This window comes from Prionailurus bengalensis, chromosome A2 (genome assembly GCF_016509475.1).
Source record: "Prionailurus bengalensis isolate Pbe53 chromosome A2, Fcat_Pben_1.1_paternal_pri, whole genome shotgun sequence".
NCBI lineage: Eukaryota > Metazoa > Chordata > Mammalia > Carnivora > Felidae > Prionailurus > Prionailurus bengalensis.
In genome coordinates this window covers 168004181-168029111 of record NC_057348.1, presented here as the reverse complement: position 1 = coordinate 168029111, position 24931 = coordinate 168004181, and the positions used below count along the sequence as shown (strand labels likewise).

The window sequence follows — 24931 nt, the reverse complement described above, 5'->3', positions numbered from 1 at the left end:
TGAACGCGCACATGTGCAGGTGTGTATGTACAAACATGTATGTGTGGGTATGTGTGCAAGCATGTGTGCACAGGTGTGTGTGTGTGCAGGTGTGCACGTGCAGGTGTGTGTGCACGCACAGGTGTGTTGTGTGCAGGTGTGTGCAGGTGTGTATGTGTGCATAGGTGTGTTTGTGTGCAGGTGTGCATGCTCAGGTGTGCGTGTGCAGGTGTGTGCATGCAGCCTGGGGGAATTCTTACTGTCTCATCAGACGCCTCCTCTCCCTGAGGAGTCCTCTGTGTGTGTGTATGTGTGTGAGTGTGTGCACATGCAGGGGTGTGAGTGCAGGCGTGTATGTGCAGGCACGTGCGTGCAGGTGTGTGTGTGCAGCCCGGGGGAGTCCTTACTGTCTCATCAGATGCCTCTCTCTGAGGAGTCCTGTGTGTGTGTACGTGTGCATGTGCCGGTCTGTGCATGCAGGTGCGTGCGTGCAGGTGCATGCATGCAGGTGTGTGCGTGCGTGCAGGTGCATGTGTGCAGGTGCGTGCGTGCAGGTGCGTGCGTGCAGGTGTATATGTGCAGCCCAGGGGAGTCCTTACTGTCTCCTCAGATTTCTGCTCTCCCGGGCCACGTGGAGCTACTTCCCTTGCCCATCGTCACCACAGGGCCAGGACCCCAGTTTGGATTCTCTTCTCAGAGCACAGGGCCGCGTGGGGGGTAGGCCATCAGGGAAACCAGCGTTCGCGGCCCCGCGGTAGCCGGGAGGCTCCCGCACACCCACCACTGACAGCATCCTCAGCGGTGTGCAGGCACGTTCGCAGGCAAAGCACGTTCTGAGAGGTCACAAGAAGAAAGATGGTCCTGACCGTGCGGCCTGGGCTGCCAGCCCCACGTGGGGGACGAAGGAGCAGGACAGTGGGCTGGGTGGGGCCCCGGGGGCACCGTCATCGCATGCAGCATCAGCCTGAGCTTTGTTTTCCTACCTCAGTACCTAGTGACGTCATCTCACGGCCGGTTTCCAACTGTCATTCAACTCAGCCTTGTGCCTGCTGCTGCCCCTTGAAATGAAGCGCCTCATTGGCCGTTTATGTGTGTGTTCCTATCATCCGTTCAGACTCTCCGGGATCCAAGGGTGCGGGGCCAAGGCCCTGTGGTTCTGACCGTTCCTCCAAGCACGCCTGTGTTCCACTTGCTGGACGCACAGGGAGCCGGATGTGGGAAGGGATCTCGCTTTGCGGAGAAGGGATCTCGTTTGTGGAAACCTCAATGCCTTCACCTCTGTCCTGAGGATCTGTGGGGGGCGTTCAGGGGTAGGGGTGAGAAGTGACGGGAGTAGAGCGTGGCCAGCCAGCAGCAGCCAGAGTGCGCACGTGTCCCTGGGGTCACCACCCAAGTGCATTTCCAGGGTCTCAGCCCGGTGCCCTGGGGCATGTTCTGGCAGCCAAGGCTTCTGCAGGTGTTTCTGAGCCGGGAGCGCCTGTGCATAAGGGGAAGCCCCTTCTAGCTGTTTCTTTCAGGGGTGTTCTGATTGCCTGTCCCCAGGTGGACCCTGTTCTCTCCTCTCTCTGCGAGAAAAGCAACCCAGCAGCTCTTGGCTTCCTCTCTGGGGATGTCGTGTCTGCTGGATTACATTTGCACGTTCTGTTCCACCTTCTGGAATTCCAGTGTTACGACTCTGGGTTTTTTCACAAGTAGGAGACTTCTTATGGTCCCTCTGTTGACTCTGATGCCTTTGTGGGTGACCCGTGCAGGCAGTTACCGTCTATGCATGTGGATGACACCGAGCATGGCCTCATTCATCTCTGTTGTGTGACACTGAGAGGAACAGCACCCCAAATGGAACAGCTGAGGCCGTGTTGTCTGAGGCGGTCACCAGAGCAGCGTTTGTCGGGACTTGTCTCCACACTGCCTTTCGGACACTGGCTCCCCAGTGCCCTTTGCAGGCTGGGGGGTGTTGGAGGATCCGGCACAGCCTGGGCACAGAATGTGTCCCCTCTTGGGGCACAGGCAGTGGAGCGGGCAGGAAAGGAAGATGGGAGGTCCTCCTGTTTCAAGGACAGTCGATTATCTGTTTTGTAAAATGACACAGAAAACCACCCTGAGAAGCCACTGACCAAGAACAGGTCACGGCTCTCCCTGGAGAGATGGGTGAAGACAGGTGTGCTCGTGTGGGTCCAGGGAGGAGCTCAGATAAGTTCCCACACGGAGCCGCCCCAGAAGTGTGTCCGTGAGGCTGGGATTAGGCTGTTAGTAATCTGGGGCCTCAGGCTGGAAAGTCATGCGAGTTTTAAGGGGCTTGATTCACACAGTAGCTTCTGCCTGCTGGGTGGGCCTCCTTTACCGACGTACATGTTAGCGGTTTAAATGTCGGACTTTCTGACACTTTCCTGTGTATTCACTCGTTTGTGCCGTTAATACATCCGTCACACCTGCTGTGTCCGCATGCGGGCGTCCTGGTGCAGGGACCGAGTCCCCCCTCAATGAGACCCTGGGACCCACAGAGGAGCCTGCATCTCAGTCCGGCTCTTGGTGCCGGAGAGGCGAGAGGAGCTAAGGTGTGAAGGCCTTGCCTGGCCGCACTCATTGGCCCGCCCTGAGAGGTCAGCGGGAGCCACCCTGGGAGCCGCCAGGCTGGCAGCGGGGGCAGCAGGGGCAGGCCATGGGCTCAGTGGTCAGGAGGGCTTGTGGGGGCCAGCCCCAGGAGGCAGAGCACGAGTGGTCGGTGACGCGAGACCTGGTCCTGGGCGGAGCCTGGCCTGGAGACGTGGCTTCCGTGCTCAGGGTGGCCTCATCAAGGCAGTCTCTCCCTTTTGTGGATACTCGTTGGCTGCGCGCCCTGTGCTGGGTCCGGGAGGGCCGGGTCGGGGCGGAGCGGCCTGGCCCCGGGAGGAGCGGCTGGGGAGGAGCGGCCTGGCCCCGGGAGGAGCGGCTAGTGAGGAGCGGCTGGCTGGGGGCCCTGAGGAGCAGAGGCAGTGGAGCTGTGCCTCCAGGCCCCGCTCACGTTGCCGGCGCACACGGCACGGGACAGGGCTTTGTGCGGCTGAGGTCCTTTCTCCAGAGCCTGACCTCTAATGAACACGCCTTCCTGGCATCGCTGCCCCCTGTTCTTGTGACCAGGAGCCCGTTCTCGAGTCTGCACACACCCCCGTGGCCTTTCCCCAGGGTGGTGTAAAGTCCCAGCAGACTGTCGAGATACAGACCCTCCCGGGGCTCTGGGCTCCAGCCCGCAGCTCCGGGTGGACAGGCAGGGAGTGATGATGAAGACACAGAGGTTCCAGGTGGACTCCTTCCCCAGTTGGCATCCTACCTCTGGTGGGCCTGTGACATGGGGTCTGATGTCCGGGGGGATTTCTAAGTGGGGTGGGGTCACGAGGTGGAAGGGTGCACACACCGATTGGAAAATGTACCCTTATTTTAAAGCACAGCGCGAACAGCCCCTGTGCGCTCGGGGACTTGGAGGACTTGTCTGTCCTTCACAGAAGGGCCCCCGGCCCTGGGGACCGCTCGCCCGCTCGAGAAGCAGGATGGAGGGACAGAACGGCACCCTGGGAGTTCACAAGAGGTCCAGAATGACGGGGTGAGGTGTGGGGAGCAGGCCTGGCCTTGGTAAAGAGGCAGCCACCGGCAGAAACCGGCATCTACAAGAAGTCCAGCTCCTGTCCCCGCCCAGAGAAGGTGGTGGGGGGCGGCTGGGTGCCAGCCTCCCCCTGGGGAATGGGCGGTCAGCCTCAGGGGCGGCCGCACTTGCGTGGGAAACCCCGGGGTACTTGCAGGGCAAGCCACACCTTCCCAACCCAGGCCGGCTTCTTTGTCTCCACCTGAGACCTCGGGGGGTCCTCGGCCCCTCTGCCGGCTCCTCCTGTCCCCAGGGATTCTGTCCCCAGGGAATCCCGCTTTAGCTACCGTCCCCACCTGCTCACCAGCCCTGGACATATCTCCTCTCGTGCGGCTCTGGGCTGCGGTGAGCGCTCACCTCCCCAGCGTAGATGCTCCGTTCGGGCTCTGTTGTGAGGTGCCCACGGTGGAATCCCCCACTTTTCCTTCCAGTGGCTTCTCCGTCTTGCGTGCTCCCGGGTCACCTGCTGGTGTCGACAACCCCTCCCCCCCACTACCGTCACGTATCCCAAGCCTGCAGGCCCCGCCTGCACCCTGCACCCCATCAGCCCTTGGAGCCACAGGAACCCTGGATGCTTCCAGAATCATCTCTGTGTGTGTCCTCTCCCTACAAGGACACCGGGGACGTTGGATTAGGAAGCACCCTGCTGAGCTCATCTTCGCATGGTGGTCGGCGGTGACCTCTGTCCACGCAAGGTCACATTCTGCATCTCTGGCTGTAGGCATGTGTGGAGTGGGGGTGACACCGTTTGATGCCCCGTTTGTCTCGGGGCCAGTGTGCTGCCCGCACATAGCCCCGGGAGGGCAGGGCTCCGTCTGCCCCTGGCTGCCCCGGCCGGTCTTCCCGCATGTTTGCCAAGGGGGCGAGCAGTCAGCCGGCTTGAAACCCCTGCTGCGTGGCAGTTTTTCCAGGACAGCGTGACGGAATATTCCACGAAATGCCGCTAAGAGGGTTTCACAGGCAAGGCACGAGTTACGGCACCGTGTGCTGGGATTCAGGGCGTGTAACGGGAGCTCTGAGCTCCACGGTGACCGTGGAGCCGGCCATCCTGCAGGCCCGGGGCACGCTGTCTTGGAGCACGCGTGCCCCTTTCAGGGGTCCCTGCGGGGCGCCCATCGGTCTCACTTTACCTTCGAGTGTGGCCCACTCGCATATCTGCCATGGGCACATCACTCATTGTAGAGACGAGTCCATTTAAAAAATGTGTGCTTCCTTTGTCCTGAAATTTGATCTTCAGCATCTGCCTCCCTCCGTGTCCTGTCTCTCCTCTCCTTCTCGTCCGCCCTCCCCTCCCACCCTCCCTATTACATTTTTTATTGAAGGCTGAGATGAGCCGTCACTGCATCATGGACCCATTACGCGTCTAACAATTCCATTTGCACTGTATTGTTTGTCTCGTCGCTGGGAAATTCGGGTGATTCATCATGCCTGAAGACGCACCTGATCCCGGCTGCCCTGAGAGCCTGGCCACTGTGTGACGGGAATACCGCAGGCGCCACGGCGGGGGCACGGGGGGACGTGCAGCTTCTCAAGTGTTGATGAGTTCCATTTTGTAACGCTGCCCCCCGCTCTCCTCAACAGCCCCCTGAGCCCAGAAAAGGGGAAGGAGCTGATGGAGGGCGTGGCGCAACTCCTGGAGGTGCCGATGAGTGTCTTCGCAGACATCGTGTGAGTGTCGGGTGCGGGGCCCTGGGGTTTTATTCTCTGCTCACATCGGGTTCTGTTTCATAAATTGGTTTGCAAGGGAAAGAACTGTGTGCCTGGGGTTCTTGTTAATTATATCAGAGAGAAACAGTTCAGGAAAGAAATGGAAAGGAAATTCCAGGTGGGTTTGGTAAGTTATTTAAGCGCAGAAGGAACTAGAGTGTAATTGTAAAAATTATAATCTCCTGGAAAGGCAGGGCCCCCTGGGGCCGTGGTTCTCAGCCCTGTTGCACCTAGAATTGCCTGGGAGGCTCTAGAACGTTCTGGGGCCTGTGCCCCACCCCACTGCAGATGAGTCAAAGCCCAGGGGATGGCACGTGTCCGTGAAAAGTCAGCACTTATTGAGTGCCTACAGACCTGCCGGGTACTCGCTGCACCAAGGGGAAGAGCTGGGCCACCCCAGCACCGCCAGCCTGTCTGGTCATCAGTGGCCCAGCTGGGGCCTGGGGTGCTGACACGTGGCAAGTCCACAGTGTGGGGCAGGACTGCACAGAGCCGGGTACCGGGAAGTGTAACAAATGGAGTAAGTGAGAGCAGGTGTGGACAGACCAGCATGTCCCAGCTGGGGGGTCTGGACTGGAGGTCAGTTCAGAAGGCAGCGTCGGGACGCAGCAGTGCGTGTGCCGTGAGCCACTCGGCCCAGAGATAAAGGGATCAGCCGAGACGTCTGTTGATGCGAAAGCTGGCCCTGGGCCTTCGGTCCTGGAAATACGGTTCCTCTGACCGTCTGCGAGTCTCCTACTCTGTGGGGCTTTCCAAGATCCGTACCTGCTGCTGGTATTCGTTCCAAAGTTCGTCACCCTTCGTCGTGAGTAGGGAGGAGCCAGAAGTTGGGAGAGAGGGGCCAAGGCCAAGTCCTGGTCTGAACAGTAAGCCGAGATTCACTTCGCTGGGCTCCTTGCCACCGATGACAGTCCGCCCGTTCTCTCCAGCTAACGAGGGCCCTTGTACCATCTGCGCACCGGCGAACGTGACCGTCCACAAGATGCAATGTTTCAACAAGGATCTACGAGCGCCAGGCCACGGGTGGAGCAGAGAGCGTGACATTTCAGCAGAAACAAATGCAGGACAGAGCTGGGAAAGGCCGGGCTGCCCTGGTTCACGTGGAAAGGAAGGGACTGAGGCCGCGAGGTCCAGAGAGGAGGCGCCCGGCCAGGACGGAGGAGCTGCCTACAAGCAGGGGGGCTGCGTCCCGTGCCAACAGCCAGGGCAGCTCGGGGGGCCCGCGGGCCCTCGTGAGGAGCTCAGCTTTGCTTCCGTGTGCTGGGAAGCCACTGGACAGCTTTCGTCAGGAGAGTGTGTCTCTAGCTGCGCCCACAGTGAATGACAAGGGACACGAATGGAGGCCCAAGTGACTTGGGGCCACTGAGGTTTCTGGGTGAGAGGTGGTGATGCCCACCCCATCCCGGCTGGGGTTTGGGCCTCGGAGAGGGAATCATGAATGTGGGCCGTAGCTTTGAGACTGGGAGTCACCATGTCTGCTAAAACCACACGCCGGCCCTCCGGGGGCAGCTCCCATCCCCGCCCGGCACCTCGCAGGCCCTTTAGGATTGTCCTTTGCCAAAGCACATTCCGTTCCACGCAGGATCCCTTGGCAGCTCTGTGCGGGCGTCCGGGCACTGCCCATCTGTATGCGGCCCTGCAGAAGGGGTGAGGCCGTCCAACTCGGGAGCTCAGTGTGAGCACAGCCCAGGCAGGCGGGCACTGGCCCTTTGCCCCCTGCATGGTCTCCACAGGCTGCGGTTAAACAGGACTGCACACACAGAGAGCCAGTCCCGGCTGGTCCCTTCGAGGAAGCAGAGGGAGATTTCCCGAGCACGCCTACCCTGTCCCTGCCCGCACCCCACGCATGGCTGGTCATTTTCGGTCTTCGCCACCAGACCCCAAGGTCAGGGGTCACAGCAGTCACTGACACATGTTCACGTGAGGCAGCCAGCACAGTGACTGCACGGCGTGGACATGCATCCCATGACAGGGGCACCTGGGTGGCTCAGTCGGTTGAGCGTCTGACTCTTGATATCGGCTCAGGTCATGGTCTCACAGTTCGTGGGTTCAAGCCCTGCACTGGGCTCTGCGCTGAGAGCACGGAGGCTGCTGGGGATTCTTTGTCTCCTCTCTGCCCCTCCCCTGCGTGCGCACACTCTCTATCTCTCTCTCTCAAATAAATAAATTTTATTTAAAAAATAAAAAATTTAAAAAAATGAAAAAAATAAAAATACATACATTTAAATGCCCCCATACCAGAATGAGAGATGACACGGTGTGGGCCTGGCACCCACACTGCCCTCAGCAGCAGCGGGTCGTTCCTCACATTCCTCATCCCTCTGTCCACGGGAAGGGACAGAGTCTGGCCTGTGCTTCCTTAGGCCTTGGAACTTCACCTGCTGGTGTGAGGGCTCGTGTGCCGCTGAGGGAGTAAATGAATCGGTGCCTCTGTCGTTACCGTTGAGAATGTCCCGGGAGCAGTCAGGGCAGGAAATAATAAGAAGGATTTGTATCTCCAGGAGGAGCTCGCAGCCAGGGTGGCCTGCACAATTGGAGAATGTTATCATGGCTCAGGCCCATTATTGAGAAAATTAGACGAAAACGTAATCACACGGAGAGACTTCAGAGTAAAACTTCGTCTGGCCCACTGGGGACTGAATGGATTGAATTTTCATTATTTCCTTTTGCCTTCGTGGTGATTGTGTACCAGATAGAGGGCAGAGGTCCCTTCACTGGGGGGGCTTTGTGTTTCCTGGAGACTTGCCCCTCCCCCCCCCCCGGCTTCTGGGTGAGAAGTCCGGGATGTGTTTGCACCATGACCCAGGCTCAGGGCTGCTGATGTGGTGGGGGTGGGGAGAGGGGCATCCTCAGGACAGATGGGAGCACGGCGAGCTGGGAGCCCCAAGGTGGGTCAGGTGGGTGTGGTCCCGAGCCCACCGCCGAGGAGGGGCAGTACGCCTGGGCCAGGCCGGAAGCCCACCGTGGTGGCCTGCTTCATCGCCCAGCCCCAGGGGCAGATCCCAGGGGACGAGCCCACTGAGCAGAACACGCGGGACTGAGCCTTTTACACAAAGCAGCTGCTGATGACGTCTCCATGACGTCCATAGGCAGCTACGGTTTGAAGTCCCCTCCTGGAGAGAACATGACACGGGTTTCCAAGGTCCAGAAGCATGTTTAGCCCTGGGCAGAGTCTGGATACCATGTCCCCTGTTTCTACATTGCCCACCTGCCACCTAGATTTCTCCACATTCTCAGCAAGGTGGTCGGCTTCTAAGAGACTCTCAGAGCAGCTGCAGCAGGGCCAGGGCCAGGGCTAGGCCAGGCAGACTTGGGGACTGGAGGGGCTTCTGGGGGAAGGGGTGTCAGGACCAGAGGGACGTCTGCTGGGGGGGGTGTCCGGTGGGGGTGTGTCTCGTGGGGGGGAGTTCCTGTGGGGGGCATGTCAGGACTGGAGGGGCATCTGCTGGGGGGGGGTGTCTGGTGGGGGGGTGTCTGGAGGGGGTGTCCAGTGGGGGGGTGTCTGGAGGGGGTTTCCTGTGGGGGGGATGTCAGGACTGGAGGGGCATCTGCTAGGGGGGTTGTCTGGAGGGGGTGTCCAGTTGGGGGTTGTCTGGAGAGGGTGTCCTGTGGGGGGCATGTCAGGACTGGAGGGGCATCTGCTATGGGGGGGGGTGTGCGTGGAGGGGGGGCATCTGGTGGGAGGACATCTGATGGGGGGTGTCCTGTGCAGACATCTGCTGGACGCTGGCTGCAGTCCCTCTGTCCCAGGCCTGTACCTTGGGTCTGCTCCTGACTTCAGGTCTCAGACCTTCCCACACGAAGCCCTTTCGTGTTGGAGGAGGCTGGGGGCACGGAGGCGTTTCCAGGGAGCACCTTCTGGCCAAGCTGGTGGCCAGATCAAATCTTTCCTAAATGTCTTTTGCTACAGTCTCTTCCTTGCTGGGAAAACTGGGGGGTGGGCTTCCTGTGTCCTATGAGCCACATCTGACACCACCACCACCTTCTCTTTACGCCCTTGGGAATCCGGTCCGTGGCCGTCAAGTGGGTCGTTCCCTATGGCTGGAGATGCCCAGTCTTCCCTGCTCTTTATAGGGCTCATGTTTCAAATCTCACGCTGGGCCTCCTGGTGCCAGAGCCTTCTCTGCAGCCCCCCATCTGGCTGGCTCACGTCTGTGCCACACCTCTGGATCTTTACTTACTGTGTGTGTGCTGTGAACTTCGCTCCTCCCGAGGGGTGCATACCTGACCCAGCACAGTGGAGGCCTTGGAAGGGGGCTGCTGTGTGCCCACGACTGTTCCTTGTTCCAGGAGAGGAAGAGGGGCCGCCGCGCAAGCTGGCGCTTTCAGAGACTGTCTACGTTTTTATGGAAGTACCAGTTGTACTTAATATGTTTTCTTAATGGTTATGTAGCTGTCAAATAAATTCCATTATTTCTTATTACATCATTAGAGACCATTAAAACGGCATTAGCATGCTGATGTAATTATGCCAGCAGACACACGACGGCCACAGTCATGATTTTATAATCTAATCACGGCTGTCCACCGTGGTGCTGATTGATGCACGGGCTGCCTCCTCCAGCACCGTCAGGTGGGCGGTGCCGTGGGACCCGCCATACAAAGGAGACTCCGTAGTCAGTGGGGGCTGCTGTCGGCGCTCGTCCTGAGCTTTGGATCAGCCCCGAGAAGGCTCAGATCAGCCCCGGGCACTGCGGGAGGCCAGCCTAATTCTGTGATCAATCTTCCTGTGTTCTCCTGATGCAAGAAGCAGTTTAGTTTCCCATCTGTGTGATTTACTGAATTGATGAAAATACAGTGCTCTTGTTTTCGAGACCGTTCCTGGAGGTGCAGCGGTGGGAACTCAGCACACTGACACTTTTCATTAGGGTCTCCTTGTACAGGGCCGGGGGATGCCCAGCGGGTCGATCCTGTGAGTCCCAGTGATGCTGAGGCCTACTTCATCCCTCCTTCCCATGCCTCGCACCCCCACCCGCTCCCACGCCTCCCTCCACGGGTGCGAGAATCCATGGAAGGTCCCTTTCCTGGGGCAGAATTGTGTTTATTTGGCTCCTGTCTTGTCTCTCTGGTCTATGAAGACATTAAAGAGGAAGTTGGAGAAAGGGTCAGAGTGGCCTTCAGCTCGCTGGGTTGGCCCCTTTGGCCTGTAGCCCAAGTGATGACAAAGCCATGGATAATCTGGGGAGGTGCTGGGGCACTGCAAATTAACAGTGATAAAAATTATGTTTGGGGTCAACAACGTCACTCACAGCCGAGAGCCTCCAGCAATAAAACCCGGAACCGTATGGAGCCTCCCGTACGTGGTGGCCGCACCTCTACTTACTGTGTCCACTGCCCACACGCTCTGGTGGTCACAGGTGGATGCTGTCACCTTCCTCCACCTGAGTCCAGGATTTCCTCACTGACGCCACCTTAGAGGGGCAGAGAAGGAAGGGCCTAACGTTCAGGGTCCTGTCTAACTGGGACAGGGGCACTGGCCGTGCTCTGTGTGCACCTTGCAGATGGCCGAGGTCTGACCGAGGGGCTAGAGACAGCTACACTGTGGGTTCAAGGGTGTGTCACACTATGACGAGACTGCCCCAGCCCTATCTTCAGACCGAGGATGAGGCCGTGGGGAGGGAGGAGTGGGTCCGCTTGAGTGAAGGGTGGCCCTTTCTCGTGGTAAGTAAATCCCCCTGCTTTGGGTGATGATGTTTGTATTTAAAGTATTGGTTGAGCCCTTTCCTGTTGAGAAATGACATCTCAGCTCAGGAACAGGTTAAGTTACGTAGCCTTTCTAAACCTCAGGTTCCCTACCTGTAAAATGTGGGTGGTCAGCACACGGTGTGGGCTGTGACGTGGGCCCTGCTCTCAGGAGGCCCTCTTTGGTTCCAATGCTCTTCTGTTGCCGTCCCTAAAGTCGCCATACGTTATTCTTCAACAGGGGCCCCGCATCTCCCTTCTGCGCTGGGCCCCCAGAAATTGCATAACCGGTTCTAAGGCTAATGGGATCTCTGCAGAGATCCTATGAGACATCCCAGAGCCAAGAGCTCATTAGGCGCTGCCTGCTGTGTAAGCATTCGGCTTGGCTAGCCTGTACCGTTCCGCTAGTATTTTTGTTGCTGTTACGGAGCTACTCTAACGGCTAGCTGTGAATAGGTCCGATTGCCAAGAATAACCCTTTCCCCAGGCTTGCACGAACCCCCAGAGTGTGACGTGCTGGGTGGGTGGCATAGTTGTGTGTTGGACTAGACGTCCCAGGATTTAGGGCTCAGAGAGACACTGTGCTTCCTCCTAATAATCCCTTGATCCAGGAGAGGAGGGTCTTCATTTCTCCCGGGAGGCTGCTGTCCTTCAAGGCAGGGACTGGGCCTAGCACTCAGCGACGCATCTTCAGAGCCTAGGATGGTGTTGGGCACGTACCAGGTGCTGAATATTTGCTCAGTGACGGACTGACTGACTGAAAACGAGTCAGTCAGTCTGGCCTAAGTTTGTATCCGTCTTTCCGCTGCCTTAAGGTGTTGGGCAAGCCGCTTAAGCTCGCCTCGCCTGTTTGCTCAACTGTAGGATGGGCATCATGGCGCCTGCACGAGAGCTGTGGAGGGTTGAGTGCTAAGTGTGTGCAGACACTCAGCACTCCGTAGAGGGTGGCGCTCCATATATCGTAGACTATGAAAATGAAATGTTGTTTAAACCAAGAAATATGTGAACACGTGAAAAAAGTTACACTGAAATAAAACGAAACACCGTGGTAAAATAGAAATTTTATTTATTGCCTGTGCTGCCAAAGCTAGAATTCTCTGCTCAGCTTCTTCTCATTTTTCTCAGGAGAACAAAGTAGAGCTCATTTTCACTCACCCGCCTCTCTCTCCGGAGTCAGAGACGCTGCGAGTACGCGTGCATCCTCACGACTACGGAGTGGGCAGGTCAGGACGCTTTCCTCAGGCCCCGTCCCAACGGGAAGGCTTTAACGTCTGCCAGGAGTCCTGCCCCTCTCACCCATGGGAACTGACACCACAAGGAAGGACAGGAGAAGCATACGAAGTGGCCCCAACCGGGAACACAGAGACTCGTTCCTGCGTGGAAACCGGCCCCGAGTGTTGTGTCACGTCGTGGGTTACAAACCGGAATATGTGTGCAGGCCGGGCATCCCGCAGCCCGGGTGTCCAGAGAAACAGAAACAAACCGAGACACAGAACAGTGAGCCTCGGTGCCAGGGGACGCCCCTGCCGAGGGGCCCGGCAGGCTGGGAACCCCCGTTTCCCAGGAGGGAGGCTCCTGCCCGGCTTTGCTGCAGCACTCGACAGCCAGTGGCTTCAAGTAGAAGCCTTAGTGGGTGCCGGGGGGGCTCAGCCGGTTAGGTGTCTGACTTCGGCTCAGGTCATGATCTTGTAGTTCCTGGATTGGAGCCCCGCCTCAGGCTTTGTGCTGGCAGTGCGCAGCCTGCTTGGGATTCTCTGTCTCCCTCTCTCTCTGCTCCTCCCCCACGAGAAAACTTGAGTCCAAGTTTTCAGGTGCTGCTTTTGTTTCTAAATGTTTGACACTAATAATTCAGTTATTTATTTGATTGTGAAAATCATTAATCCTCACGCACTGTGGGAGTCCAGCTGCCTTGGAAGATATGTCCCCGGAGCCCGTGGCCCTGCAGACGTGTTGGATGCGTGCTCTCCGGTCAGATGGGCACCCGGCCGTGCGGGCACCGCTGTGGGCGTATCGCAGGTTTCTTGGGACCAAACACGTCACCTCTCAGTTGTGGCCGGAAAACAATACATTGTTCTAGCAAGTAAAAATCAAGCAAATGCTTTAAAAGTCCAAAGGCAAAACATAAGTGTGGATTAATCTGTTTTCTTCCAAATACTCCATGGGAAGAAAAGAGTGCCAGGTAAGGCATTCCCTAGTGACAGAAGGAATTCCCAATCTGTACGTAATCACACGGTAATTGCGAATGGGAGACAACCTGTAGTAAAGCAATTGCCCAACCCTTTAAGAAGATAAAGCATCATCCGTATTATGTTTCGATGAAGGCTTGTGTTAAGTTATCGTGCGGTAATTTTGTAAGTCTGTGTTTCGTCAAACAAATCAGAATTGATTCTCTCAGTCCTTTCTCTTTTGTGAACCCTCCATTTAGATATTTTGGAAAGCTATTGCCTGATGTTTGGGAGGCAGGAATATACAATTGTGCAGAAAGTGTGGTAATGGAAAGTCTGCTTTAGGAATATATGTGTGCATTATTTTGCTATTTCATGGAATTCTAGAATTTTGTAATTTGACATGGATGGAATGAGGCCTGCAAAGATGATTCTGTAACAGCCAGACATGAACTCGTTTTTCGTTGGTTTGCTGTTCATGGCTTGGATCAGTCCCCTACCAAACCGTGGAGTTAGGGACAGCTGACGAAAAAGACGAGGACGAACCTGGTGACCCCCAGAAGCAACTCAGGGTCAGTACCAGTGTGAGGGAAAGAAAGTGTGAGCAACGTGGTTCTGGGCCCTGTAGCCAGGAAAGGACGCTGGTGAAGGCCACCCATCCGCCATCGTCTGTCATGCATTCTCCATCCCCCACCACCCCTCCCGCTGCCCTCCCTCCCTCTATCCCATCTATCCATGTTACAGGTTTTACCCCAAATCCAGGATCAAATAGACAAAGCATAGGCCAGTGCATTAAGCCAAGGCAGAATATGCTGGTAAGAAACATTTTAATTAGATATTGTGATCTTCTTTTTATCCCCCCAAAGTCAAGGGGATCTAGTTCCTGAGGTTTATCTCTAAGTACAGAGTTAAGGGCCGTTTAGCCAGCGTTAATAAGGAAAACTGTAGTCAAGTTTGTTGTCTCTCTGTTAGACCTGGTACAAATAATCCTGTGTCACGTGTAGCCTGTTATTATAGAGGAGAAACAACAGCCAAATTAAGTAAACAAAGTGGAACCCTCGACTGACAGGAATTTTTGTGTTCCACATTTTGGACACAGTGTTAACTCACAAGAAAAATAAGGTCTCACCGGGAATCTCCTGCCTTCCCCATTCTCACCTGAGTGGGTCTGGGCTCAGGCTGAGTCCAGTGTCTCATAACTCATAAGATTTGACTGTTGTGCGGTGGAAATTAACACGTAGAAGCCTCACCTGGTGACTCACGGTTATTAAGAAGATTCATATGTCAGCATCTCGATAGTATAAAGACAGAGCATTAGATTCTTGTTAAGTGTCTTCAGTGATAAAAATAGGGGGAAAAGGGACTTCTAAAGAGTCCTCATTTAAAGAAAAGACCATGTAACTCTCACCCCTAACACTCGGGTTAATGGGGGTTTTGTTTGTTTCATCAGCCTTAAATGATAGGATGGGGAATTCTGGAAAAACAGCAATATGTCAGTATTAAAGTGCTAGAAGCTACTTCTGTTGCTTGTTAGCATGTTCTGTGACCGTGTAAAAGAAAGTGAGTAATTATCAATATTCTAATCGATATATAGTTCTCAATGTTGTGTAATCATATGTTGTAGATACATGAGCGTGTCACATATTGACCAGGTTATAGCCACTAGGAAGCATCGAGTGGAAACACTGAATTTAGAGCTCAAGACCACTTGTGTCTACGACGGAGACCGCCAGCTAGAACGGCAGGGCTGACGCACCCTTCACCTGCGTGCACGCACACCGTTTGCTTAAGTTGGTTGAAGGGAGTTCTAACTCAGTGAGTGCTGCTGGATCTCGGGGAGGTATCTTTACCTATTCTTCCCAGCCTGACTCCTAACAATAATGTGCGGTCTTGTTCTCCTGATATGGTCTCCAGGAGGGGCCGCTGGAGCCTTGCACCAGACGCACATGCCCCCCGGGGTTCTCTGGGCTGAGACCGTGAAGACTCTCTCTCCCTCGAGTCGGAAGGGTTTGTGTCTGGCAGGCGGGCTCCACCTGTCGGCATTTCTTCCACCATAAAGAGCTGTCCCCTCTCGCAGTAAGTGAATTTGACCCTCGGGAAGTCCGTGGCCCTGCAGGAAAGTGGACTCGTGTGATGCGTGCCGTCAGCAGAGCACCTCATGGTAGGTCGGGTGTGCCGTGTGTGACCAGTCTGCCCGTAGCGACTCCGTGGCCGTGAGCTCGCCATGCTAGAGCCGTGGGGTCGGCAGAGAAGTGGCTGATCTTGCCCCTCGTCTCCACCATGTTGTTCCAGACAGGGGATGACTGCCTGGGTCGGGGGCGGCATGGCGTGCAGAAGCACTGTGAGCCCACGAAAGCCTGCGAGTGTGGACCTCACGGAAGAGGCTGGAGGAGCAGCAGACCACTCTTGATGGGTGGGGGCGGAGGATGATGGGGTCAGTTAAGGGGGAGGTCCTGTGCCACTCGGCCAGCCAGACACCCTCCCCAGATGCACACCATTGTCCCTTGCAGGTGAAAGGGAGTCGTGTGCTGATGTCACATAGCAAGGAAGGACAGGTACACAGCTGGGTCATAAGCCCCTTAAAGTCTACGGTGTTAAATTGTAAAATGTGATAAAAACAATAAGGTCACTGACGTGTGTGAACGTGCTTAGCACACACTAGGAAGCACCGTAGATCCTATTTGTGGTTCAATATTTGCAAACGTACCCGAAACCCCAAAATCAATATAGCGCTGTGTGGTCGCTCGAAGACTTGTTGCAGAGGGGTGAAAGTTTTGAGTTTCTCACCAGTACGTTCCCAGCTGGGGTTGAACAAGGAGACACCTGCATTCTTACTTCGGCTCATATCGCAAACACGTGTCCGGTTCACTGTCCAGCGCTACATTTTCTACATCTTTGTGCTTTTTGTTGGTGATTTCACTGTTTGGAACAGCCCCCAAGTGTAGTGCATCGTGTTCTTATGTGCAAGAAGGCTGGGCTGTGCCTTAGAGAAAATGCTGTATTAGAAAAGCCCAGTTCAGGCATGAGTTACAGCGTGGTAGGCGGTGAATTCAATGTTAAAGAAGCAATAAGTCTATCAATGAGGTGTCTTTAAACGGAAGCACACGTGAAACAAGGTGTCACGTACACTGACTGGCTGGGAAAATGGGACCAGAGTCTGGGCAGAGCCCAGCCCTCTGCTTCCCCAGGAGCCCTGCTTTGGTGTGCCTTAAATCCGCACTTGTGTTGACCGTATAAGACATAACTCCGCAGATAGCAGGAATGTACCGTAGTGTGTTTCCAACGGTTACTGGTTGAATCTGAAGGAGAGTCTGAAAGTCAAAGAACAGAATTAGTTTCTCTGTTTTGTAGTAAAACATAGGTCTTCCCTTATAACTTCATGTTCGTCTTTCTTTGCATCTGTTTCAATGATTTCTTCCTGATCTAAACACCAATTTTTTTGTATCAATAGAGTTGGAATATTTTGTTCTGTGTGAGAAACTCTCACTATTTATTAATAAGTGACTTTCTAAAAAAAAGGCTTGTTTTGCAAGGCTCTAGGCATCTGTTTTATTTTTTATTTTCTGATTAAACACAGAAATTCCCCCTTCTGTGCCAGCATTATGCATATGGGGCTGTTTTCCCCAAGTATTTGAAGAAGCAGAGCTAAAGAAGGGGTAAGAACAGCCCAGGCCACATGGTCCTAGAAGACAGTAGCAGCTCCTGGCACCTCACTCCCACCCCATAACCTGCTCACACCCTACTTATCCTGAACTGTTTGGGCGCAGGGAGATCCTGCCGATCGAGTGTGGATGTTGGGAATCCTGCTGCTGGCCGAGTTCCCCGCTGCAACCCGGGGCCAGCCTTACAGGCAGTTTCTGAGGACGGCTGTGTCGGGCCTTCGGGGTGAACCTTTACTGCTCCAGGCCTGGGAGAAAGACTGCCCCTGAGTTAGGACTGAGGAGCTGATGCGTGAGATTAGGAGAATGCCTCAGGACAGTCTTGCTGGCCTCAATCTCCAGCTGTCCACATAGGAACAGAAGTCCCGGCTGGTGACCACAGCCCCTTCCTGAGGGCCGCTGGAGCCCTGGCAGACCATAGGGCAGGGTCTAGGCACACCCTGCCAGTGGGGCGCCTCCCGCACATACTGCTTCCCGAGACTGGAGGAGACCCAGCAGGGCGGGGCGGGCGGCGGGGAGCTCCTGGCCGTTTCCTGATGCCGCATCGAGTGTATCCCTCTAGCTGATATTTTAAATTCTTTCCCAACACAACAATCCCTCTTTTTCTTGTCAGCCTCTGCTTCCCCTGGGCCTTCAGATTGCATGCCCCTGGGGTCTGGAAGGGAGAAAGCCGTCAGGGCTCTCGGATGAAGCCGTTTGTGTCCACCCACTGTTTGCAAACAGCCCTGGGCTCAGAAGCACCAGTTTATTGCAAGTCAAGGCAACCGATTAATATTACATCCCAGGGATCACGAAGTAGAAGAGGGGAAGGAAATGAATCACAGGTTGACCCCTGAGAGAATCAGCGTTTTGTGGTGATCCCTGTGCTTCTGCCGTGGTGGGTTCGGTCGCCGCTTCGGGCGTTGCTGCAAAGAGTTGTCAGATAAGTCCTCGTTTGGTTTGGGGATCTGACGCTCTCTGATGGCGGGTTCGCGGCGAAACCCAGCCCCTGCGTCCAGCTCTCGTGCTCACAGTGCTTCTTACTTCCGAAGCCCCTGGTGGGAGGCTCAGTGAGCGTCCGTGTGCTCCCGGCACGGCTCGGTGCCCCGAACCGGCAGGACATGGTGGTGCTTGGCCAAGGGGCAGCAGGGTCTCTGAGTGCGGTGGGCATGTGTGCGAAACATCTGGGGACGAGGCCGGTCTCCGCTCAGCCCCACACACCTGCCCCCCTTTCCCTTCCTCGTATCCGGGCCGCCGTGCAGCACTGGTCGTCGGGCACTGGCTGCCCACGGCAGCTACTCCGGGAAAGCCGGAGCCTCTGGGCCAGAGCCCGCCTCCCCACTTTACAGCTGGGCGCACTGAGGCCGAGGAGGTTGCAGGCCGAGCGGAGGGGACGTTGTAGACTTGTGGGTGGGAGCTTGGTGTAGAGACTTCCACATTGCCGCACGTCGGGGCAGGTACTGGGGAAGAGCAGGTCTGAGTCCCTGTCGTGGCCCGGGTTGGACCGCTGACCCTCCCTGAATGTCCTCTGCAAACTCGGGTTTCCTTCCTTCCCGAGAGACCCCAGAGAGAGGACAGGCCTGGTGGCCGTGCCGCCTCACCAGCCTGGGTTCTGAGAAGCCGACGCTCCGAGTGCTTCCCGAGTTCCAGGCGCGTTCCCAGGTGTCAGCTGCGTCCCTTGCTGGCCGCGCTGCCACCCACAGCTCCCTGCCCCTCCTGCCGGCCCCCAGGGAATGGGGGGCAGGTGAATGCACTCTCCTCCACCACGTGGGTGAGCCAGGAACCGGGAAAGCCCAGGGGATCTTCAGAGGAAATTCTCTGCACCTGAGGGAGGATTTGGGTCTAGGGAATTCTTCCGCCTAGGAATTCTCGGGCGTTTAGATTAGACGGGGAATGTCATAGAAACGACACAGAACCCTCAGGTCCCGGTGTGAAGACCTGTTATTAGTGCCCTTTTGATGGCAGGTGGGGCCTATTCATGTGGATAAGGACCTTCTCTCAATGGAGAAGACAGCTGCACTCGGTCACGACTCGGTCACAGCTGTGACTCTGTCACATCCACCACGTGTGTGAGGCCCTGGCAGGGACGCTCCACGTGCCCCCAGAGAGCTAGCCGTTTGGGAAGCTGCAAATGTCCTACGAGACAGCTAACGTGCTCAGTGCCAGGAGGCTCTGCACCTGCCGGCGGATCTGGGAGAGGGGTCTGCCGTGGGTCAGAGTGTGGATGGGGCGGGGGGCGGTCAGGCCAGAAGGGACTCTGAGCAGGGGAAGAGGCTCGAGCTCACCGTGCTGGGGAGACGGCTGTCGCTGGGATCTGGCCGGGCAGCTTCAGATACAGGCCCGGGAGCCTTAGACTGGGCCTTAGACTGTGTGTGTGGAGAGAGCGGGTCTGGAGGGTGGGCGACACATGCTCCTAAGGACGGCTCCCTGGGGGCACGTCGGGCCAGGATGCAGCCCGTGACTGGGGTCAGGGCTCTAACCACTGGCGGTGGGAACCAAGCAGGAAAGACAGACATGGTGGCGTTTTCGGGGAGTCTCAGCAGAGTTTTGTGACCGTGTAGACATTTCTTGCACGAAGAAATCGAAGAGAAAGTCCACGGGCTGGGCCACGGCTGCTTCACAAAGCTGGGGCTGATTCGAGGGTCTCCTTGGGCTTGAGGGGGTGCCGAGGCTCCTGTGCTGCTTTATGGGCCGGACACCGCGGGCTGCCCGCGAGAGGTGAGCCGGGCACTCCTGTGAGGAGCAGGACAGAAGTGGGACCGCGGTGTCCCGAGTGGGGGTCATGTCTGAATCCACAAGAACGCACGAGCTCAGAGCAGACCTGGTCGAGACCACGCGAGACCCAGAAGCAGCCGCTCGCCTCTGGACGGATGAGCACGGAAGGCAGGGGGGCCAGAGATGAGACGCCGAGCGGGGGCAGGTTTTCTTACGGCGGTTCGCTGCCCGTTTTGAGGGTGTCCTGATAACCTTCACGTGGCTCTCGTTGAGCACGGCCTCGTTACTCTATTCTGACTCTTCGTGGTTTTCCTCGTGTCCCCGTTTTCAGCACCTTTAAAAATGACTGTCGCGACACTGACAGAGGTGGTGGAGAAGGTGGGACTGGCAGCTGGAGGAAGCATCCGGAGAGATGTGACTTACCAGCTGGAGGGGCTGTTGAAGGCCTGGCACCCGCAGTTTCCGGCGCCCCGGCACTGGGGCGGGACTGGATGTGCAAAGTCCCGCACACACAGTAGAGACCTAGCAGTGGCAGACGAGTGGTTTTGCTCTTCGAGGTGTTATTTTGGTCGTCGAACCCACGCACACGGAGGAGGTTCCGTGGTCCGGCCCCCGCACCGAGGGAGGACACTGCAACGTGAGAGCCCATCTGTGGACGGTGGCAGGAGCCTCTGGTGATCAGCAGGAAGGACAGCTCTCCAGCTGCACCCTGACGCCTCTGCGGCCCTGCGAGCCCCTGCCGGGCACAGCGGCGTCCGTGCTGGGGCGGGGAGGGGAGCACCCACCTCCCTGCAGCCTGCACGGCGCCTTCCTCTCTGTGGGACCGGCCCTGCACCTCACACCCTCATTCACCAGACGGATAAGAGATGGGGGGATGCTGTTTTCCGGGAGGGGTCTGGACACCTGAGGCCAGGAGCCTGAGGAGCTAGGACACGGGTTCTGGTGAAAGGGACCCAACCCCTCCTCCCTCCTCCCCTCCCCCCTCCTCCCTCCTCTTCTCCCCCTCCCGTTTCCTAAGGCCCTCCCTTCTTCTTCCCTCTCCCCTTCAGACGAATAAAATTATTTAAAATGGGATATATTTTTGAAACTGATGTTCAACACAGTATTTAAAAAGCTTTGAAAATTTTAATCATTCCTGTCTGGCAATTCCCTGCTAGTTATTTTTATACTAAATAGTTCTTAATGACTTTGATAAGTTTTTTAAACGGTTCCTGTCAAGAGAAATTTAAAAATACCAGCCTCTTTCCTTTCTGCGTTTGATTCCTACCACTCCTGTGGGAGCCAAATACTAAAATCTGTTTCCATAACAATTTTTCTTCTTCCCTCGCAAGAATATCTGCTTGTTCTTGTTGGTTGGTTGTGGTTGATTTGAATTTTTTATAAGAGCGCTGCCGTGTATGGGTTAGAAAAGCAAAGCCTGTCGACAGAATTCCTGGAATATGGGGACAAAGAGGCACGGCGTCGAGAAACCCGGAGCCTGGCGGAGGTCGCGCGTGGAACAGCAGTGGCTTCGATGCGTGTGTGTCGTCAGCGTGTCCGTGTTTCCCGCGTAGCTGGCGGAGAAGCGACACGCCGTGCAGAGCGGTTCTGAGCTCCTTCTTCCTGGTCTCTTGCAGTGTTGTGGGCCCAGCGGTGACCTTCAGACTGAGCGCCAGTGTCCAGAACCTGACGACGGGAGATGTCGCGCAGGCCGCAGGTAAGGCTGTCTCGACACGACGCACGTGGGCATACGCTCGCCCGGCCCAGGGACGACAGGGTCGGTCGGCACCGCGCCTCATCACCGCTGCGCGGCGGGCTGGGCTGCAGGTGCAGGATGAGGACCACACCGCTCGGTCTGAGACAAAGAGCCTGGCGCCCAGGGGAGCAAGGGCCTGGTGTCTGCGGTGGCCCCCGCGTGGACAGAGCAAGTGCCATTTTGCTTTGAGGTTTTCCGCGTTGTCCCAGGTGAGAAGCACACGCCGACCGTGCTTCTGTCTGTCCCGGACCAAGACAGTGCAGGATGAAGGGTTCGAAGAGAAACAGAGAACTCTGTTCTAGCTTTGCTTCTAGGGCCCTGGGGATTCCTGCTCACCTGCCTTGAGACCTAGCAAGCGATCTCGGCGTGTGGTGGCCGTTTGCCGTGGAACGGGCCTCAGCAGGGCTCCGTCTGGCGGGGTCAGCGGTCGGTCTTCTCTGGTTTGGTGGCTGCCGGATTTTACTCGTAGGTCCTGGTGCCCTTAGTAGTCCTTTTTGCGGAAGTAATGATTTCAGTGGCCAGTAATTTTTGGTGAAGGGAGAGCTCCTTGCCAAGTTGTACTCTGCTCCAGAGACCCAGCCAATTTCGACCGCGTGGAGAGCCCAACGCCCCGGGCTTCGCTTCCGTGTCCTGGGTCGCTGTGAGGCCCCTGTGAGGTGTCTCGGCAGGCAGTAAAGTGTCATTCCCAGCGGAGCGGCTTGATGCGGCCCCAGGGAAAGAAGCCGGCAGCTTTCGCTCCAAATGCCCTGCCCCCTGAAAGGGAGGGGATCCCGCGTCAGTGGCTGTGGCCCTCGTGGCCGCAGGCCCCTCCTTCCCTCCGGCATCCATCCTCGCGTCTCCGCGGCAGAGATGGTCAGACGAAGTTAGGACCCGGTCAGCGACTGTGGGTTTTTTACGCAGAATCATTAACGGTTGTCCCACAGGTGGCCGCTCATCCCAGTGCTGGGAAGCAATGCTTTCCCAGTCGGATTTGCTGGGACTTCAGGGCACAGTAACGAATGGTATAAAATGGAAGGAGGTCTTTGCAGCTTTTAAAAAGTCATGGCATCTACTCCCTGGAGGTGGCCTTTCATTTCTTTTATTGCTTTCTGGGGAAACTGGGGTTGCTTATTTAAAATCTAGTTTGCTGGTCATTTTAAATGTGTTCGTGTCCCGTACTGAAATGCTAGATCCCGGCGGGAATCGCACACCGGGTGTATGTTTGAGAGCCATGGCAGTGACTTTCTGAAGTCTTGAATCTGCTCGGGTATCCCGGTGCGCCTGCCGGACTTACAGGACTGCCGGGCCGTGCAAGCTGAGGGTTTCTTGTCGTGCACGTGCAAGAGGTTCCACGCGCGCTTTCGAAGAATTAGTTCTCTTGTGTTGTACATAATTTTATCATGTTACGCACGTACCTGCTGCTATACGGAAAAAAGGTTAAGAAAAACAGCTTGGTGACCATCAGGACTCTGTGGTTTGGCAGTGGATGTACCAAGGGCACGACTGGCACCAAGGTCCCGTCCCCGAGGAGGAGAAGTGAGCTCTCTGAGCACTAGACTCCCTCGCGTGTTAACAAGGACAGGAAGTTTGTGCGGTCTCTTGTTTTAGAAGGTGATGGGGAGCCCTTGCTGCAAGCGACTGATCGGCCCTGTCGGGCGGACCCGCGTCAGGCGGGCTGGCGGTCCTCGGCACCCTGCAGACCAGAGCCTGCCGCGGGGATCGCTGCCTGCGGACACAGTGACTGCTTGCGTGTGCTCCCCTCGGGGGCTCAGTGGCACGACGCTGCAGGCATCTTATGAGGGGGGAAGCACCCCCGGTGGTGGGACTGAAAGGGAACTTATTTGGCTAATTTCGCACAAAGTGATACGAAACGTAAGGAACAGGCACGTAGTTCCCACGACAAACGTCCTTGCTGTGCGTCCTGACTGATGAGCGCAGCTGGTTTTCTGAGTCCAGATTCAGCTCCCGGTGTGAGGGGACCCTCTCCTGGACTTTCTGCCCCACTTATGAACCCGAATGGGTGGGTGACAGGACGCGGGAGCGCGCGGTGTGAGCGAGCGAGGAGAGGACGCGGGTCCCGCGTGATCAGGTGCTTCCGCGTTGCGGAGCGCGTGGAAACCGCTGATGCTGGTGTGTAGCCGGCGCACGGCGGATCCAGGTGCAGAGCTCGCTGACTCGACGGCTGAGCACGCTGCGGTGAGTGGCAGTTAGTCACCGCTGTTCCCTCTGGCCGGGTCGTCTGATCAAGCAGAGAAATCCTTCGTTGCCCTTCACATCCCTTATTCTCAAGTAGTGTGTTTCTAGTCGATGTTTGCGTTTCTTGTGTCGGAGAAGACGTGGGTAAGTGACCTTTGCCTCCCGCTCTGCGGCACCGCCCACCTCATGACCCCCGGGCTCCCGTCACCTCCTGCCGGGGGTCACCTTGCGGGCTGTCCCCGTGGCAGGCCGTGGACCTCCGGTGCCGGGCTCCTGCTCGGCGGCGTGTTCGATTCCCTCGCCGACCGCGTGGCTGGCGGTCGGCCGTCCGTGGCAGAGTCTCCCTGGGACCCGGAAACGCTGGGCTGCCTGTGGGGTGGGTGGCCCTCGGGGCTGGTGGGGTGCGGTAAGGGCCGTGCACGTCAGCAGGAAGCACCGTTTGGCGGCCCCGGGAGCAAGTGCCTGACGGCTGCGGCTTCCAGAAGGTTCGGACGGGTGAGAGGAAGGGAAGGGCGCTGGCCCCATCGCTCCGTTCTAAACAGCCAGGTAATTGCTTCTGGCATCTTGACAAGTGTCTGCCGGAGTGGAGGGCGGTGCTGTCAGCGTGGTGGAGCCGTGCTAATCGGCCCAGCTGGAGAAGACTCCCGGAGCGGCGTTTCCGTAATTAGAAGTTGTGAAGGCCAGTTCTCCTCACGGCTTCACCCTGGGTGTGAATGAGTCAGTGCTACGAAGGGGTTTCGTGTGTCCTGATTTGCAGGGTTACCCGTGTAGAAATACATGAGCGGTGCTCAGGGAGGGGTTAGGGACGGGGGTTAGGCCAAATACTAGAGACCGTACTGCTCAATATGCACGGCTGGACAAAGGGAGCCGATGCATTACCGGCACCATTTGCGGGAGGAACAGGTTCTCCCTCGTGGAGGGGCGAGTGGGTGCCGCCCGGTTCGCTCCAGGAGGCGTTTGGCCTCCTTTGGCTGTTGACGGCATCAGTCACTCTCTGTGCCCCCGGGGTGCCCGGTCGTTCTGGTCTGCTTTCTGCCGTTTGCCGGGCTGGCCCAGGCTCCCTGCCTCCCGTTGGGTACGGACGGGACCGGGAGCCCACCGCCTCGCCACCTGCTGCTTCTGGAAGGGCCCGGGCCACGCCCACCAGGCGAGCCTCTCCTCTGCTCTGACAGCCTGTGGGAAATACCAGGCGGGGCCCCTCCTGGGTGGGATCACGGTCTGTGTGCCTTCCTACCTGCCCCACAGGCAACGTGTGACACGGAGTGCTAAGTAAGTGTCGCCAAATTAGTCACTGGTCTTCACGCTTTGTGTGGAAAGTCGCCTGATTTTATCAGCAGGCAGGCTCTGTCTGCACGGGCACGGGGGTCTCATGTGGAGCCCAGCGCGTGGAATTCGTGCTCTGTCCCATTGTATAGACCCCTCAGCGTGGGGCGGACACGGGCTCGCAGAGGAGCGGAGTCCCGTCCAGGGGTGGGGGCTGAGGTGGGGTTCCCAGCTCGTGTGTGCCGTATCACCCGCA

General features: G+C 57.0%; 1 protein-coding gene across 5 annotated transcripts in view; it reads left to right on the top strand.

The window, feature by feature from the left end:
• The window catches only part of PTPRN2 (protein tyrosine phosphatase receptor type N2), an 805581-nt gene that overhangs the window by 351990 nt on the left and 428660 nt on the right, over positions 1-24931 (top strand). For 4 of the 5 annotated variants that reach the window (XM_043590047.1, XM_043590046.1, XM_043590045.1 and 1 more), the window contains 2 exons: positions 5177-5263; positions 21119-21198. In XM_043590047.1, the coding sequence (XP_043445982.1) occupies positions 5177-5263; positions 21119-21198 (167 nt within the window). The remainder of the gene's footprint in view (positions 1-5176; positions 5264-21118; positions 21199-24931) is intronic. The other variant, XM_043590044.1, reaches the window with a different exon arrangement.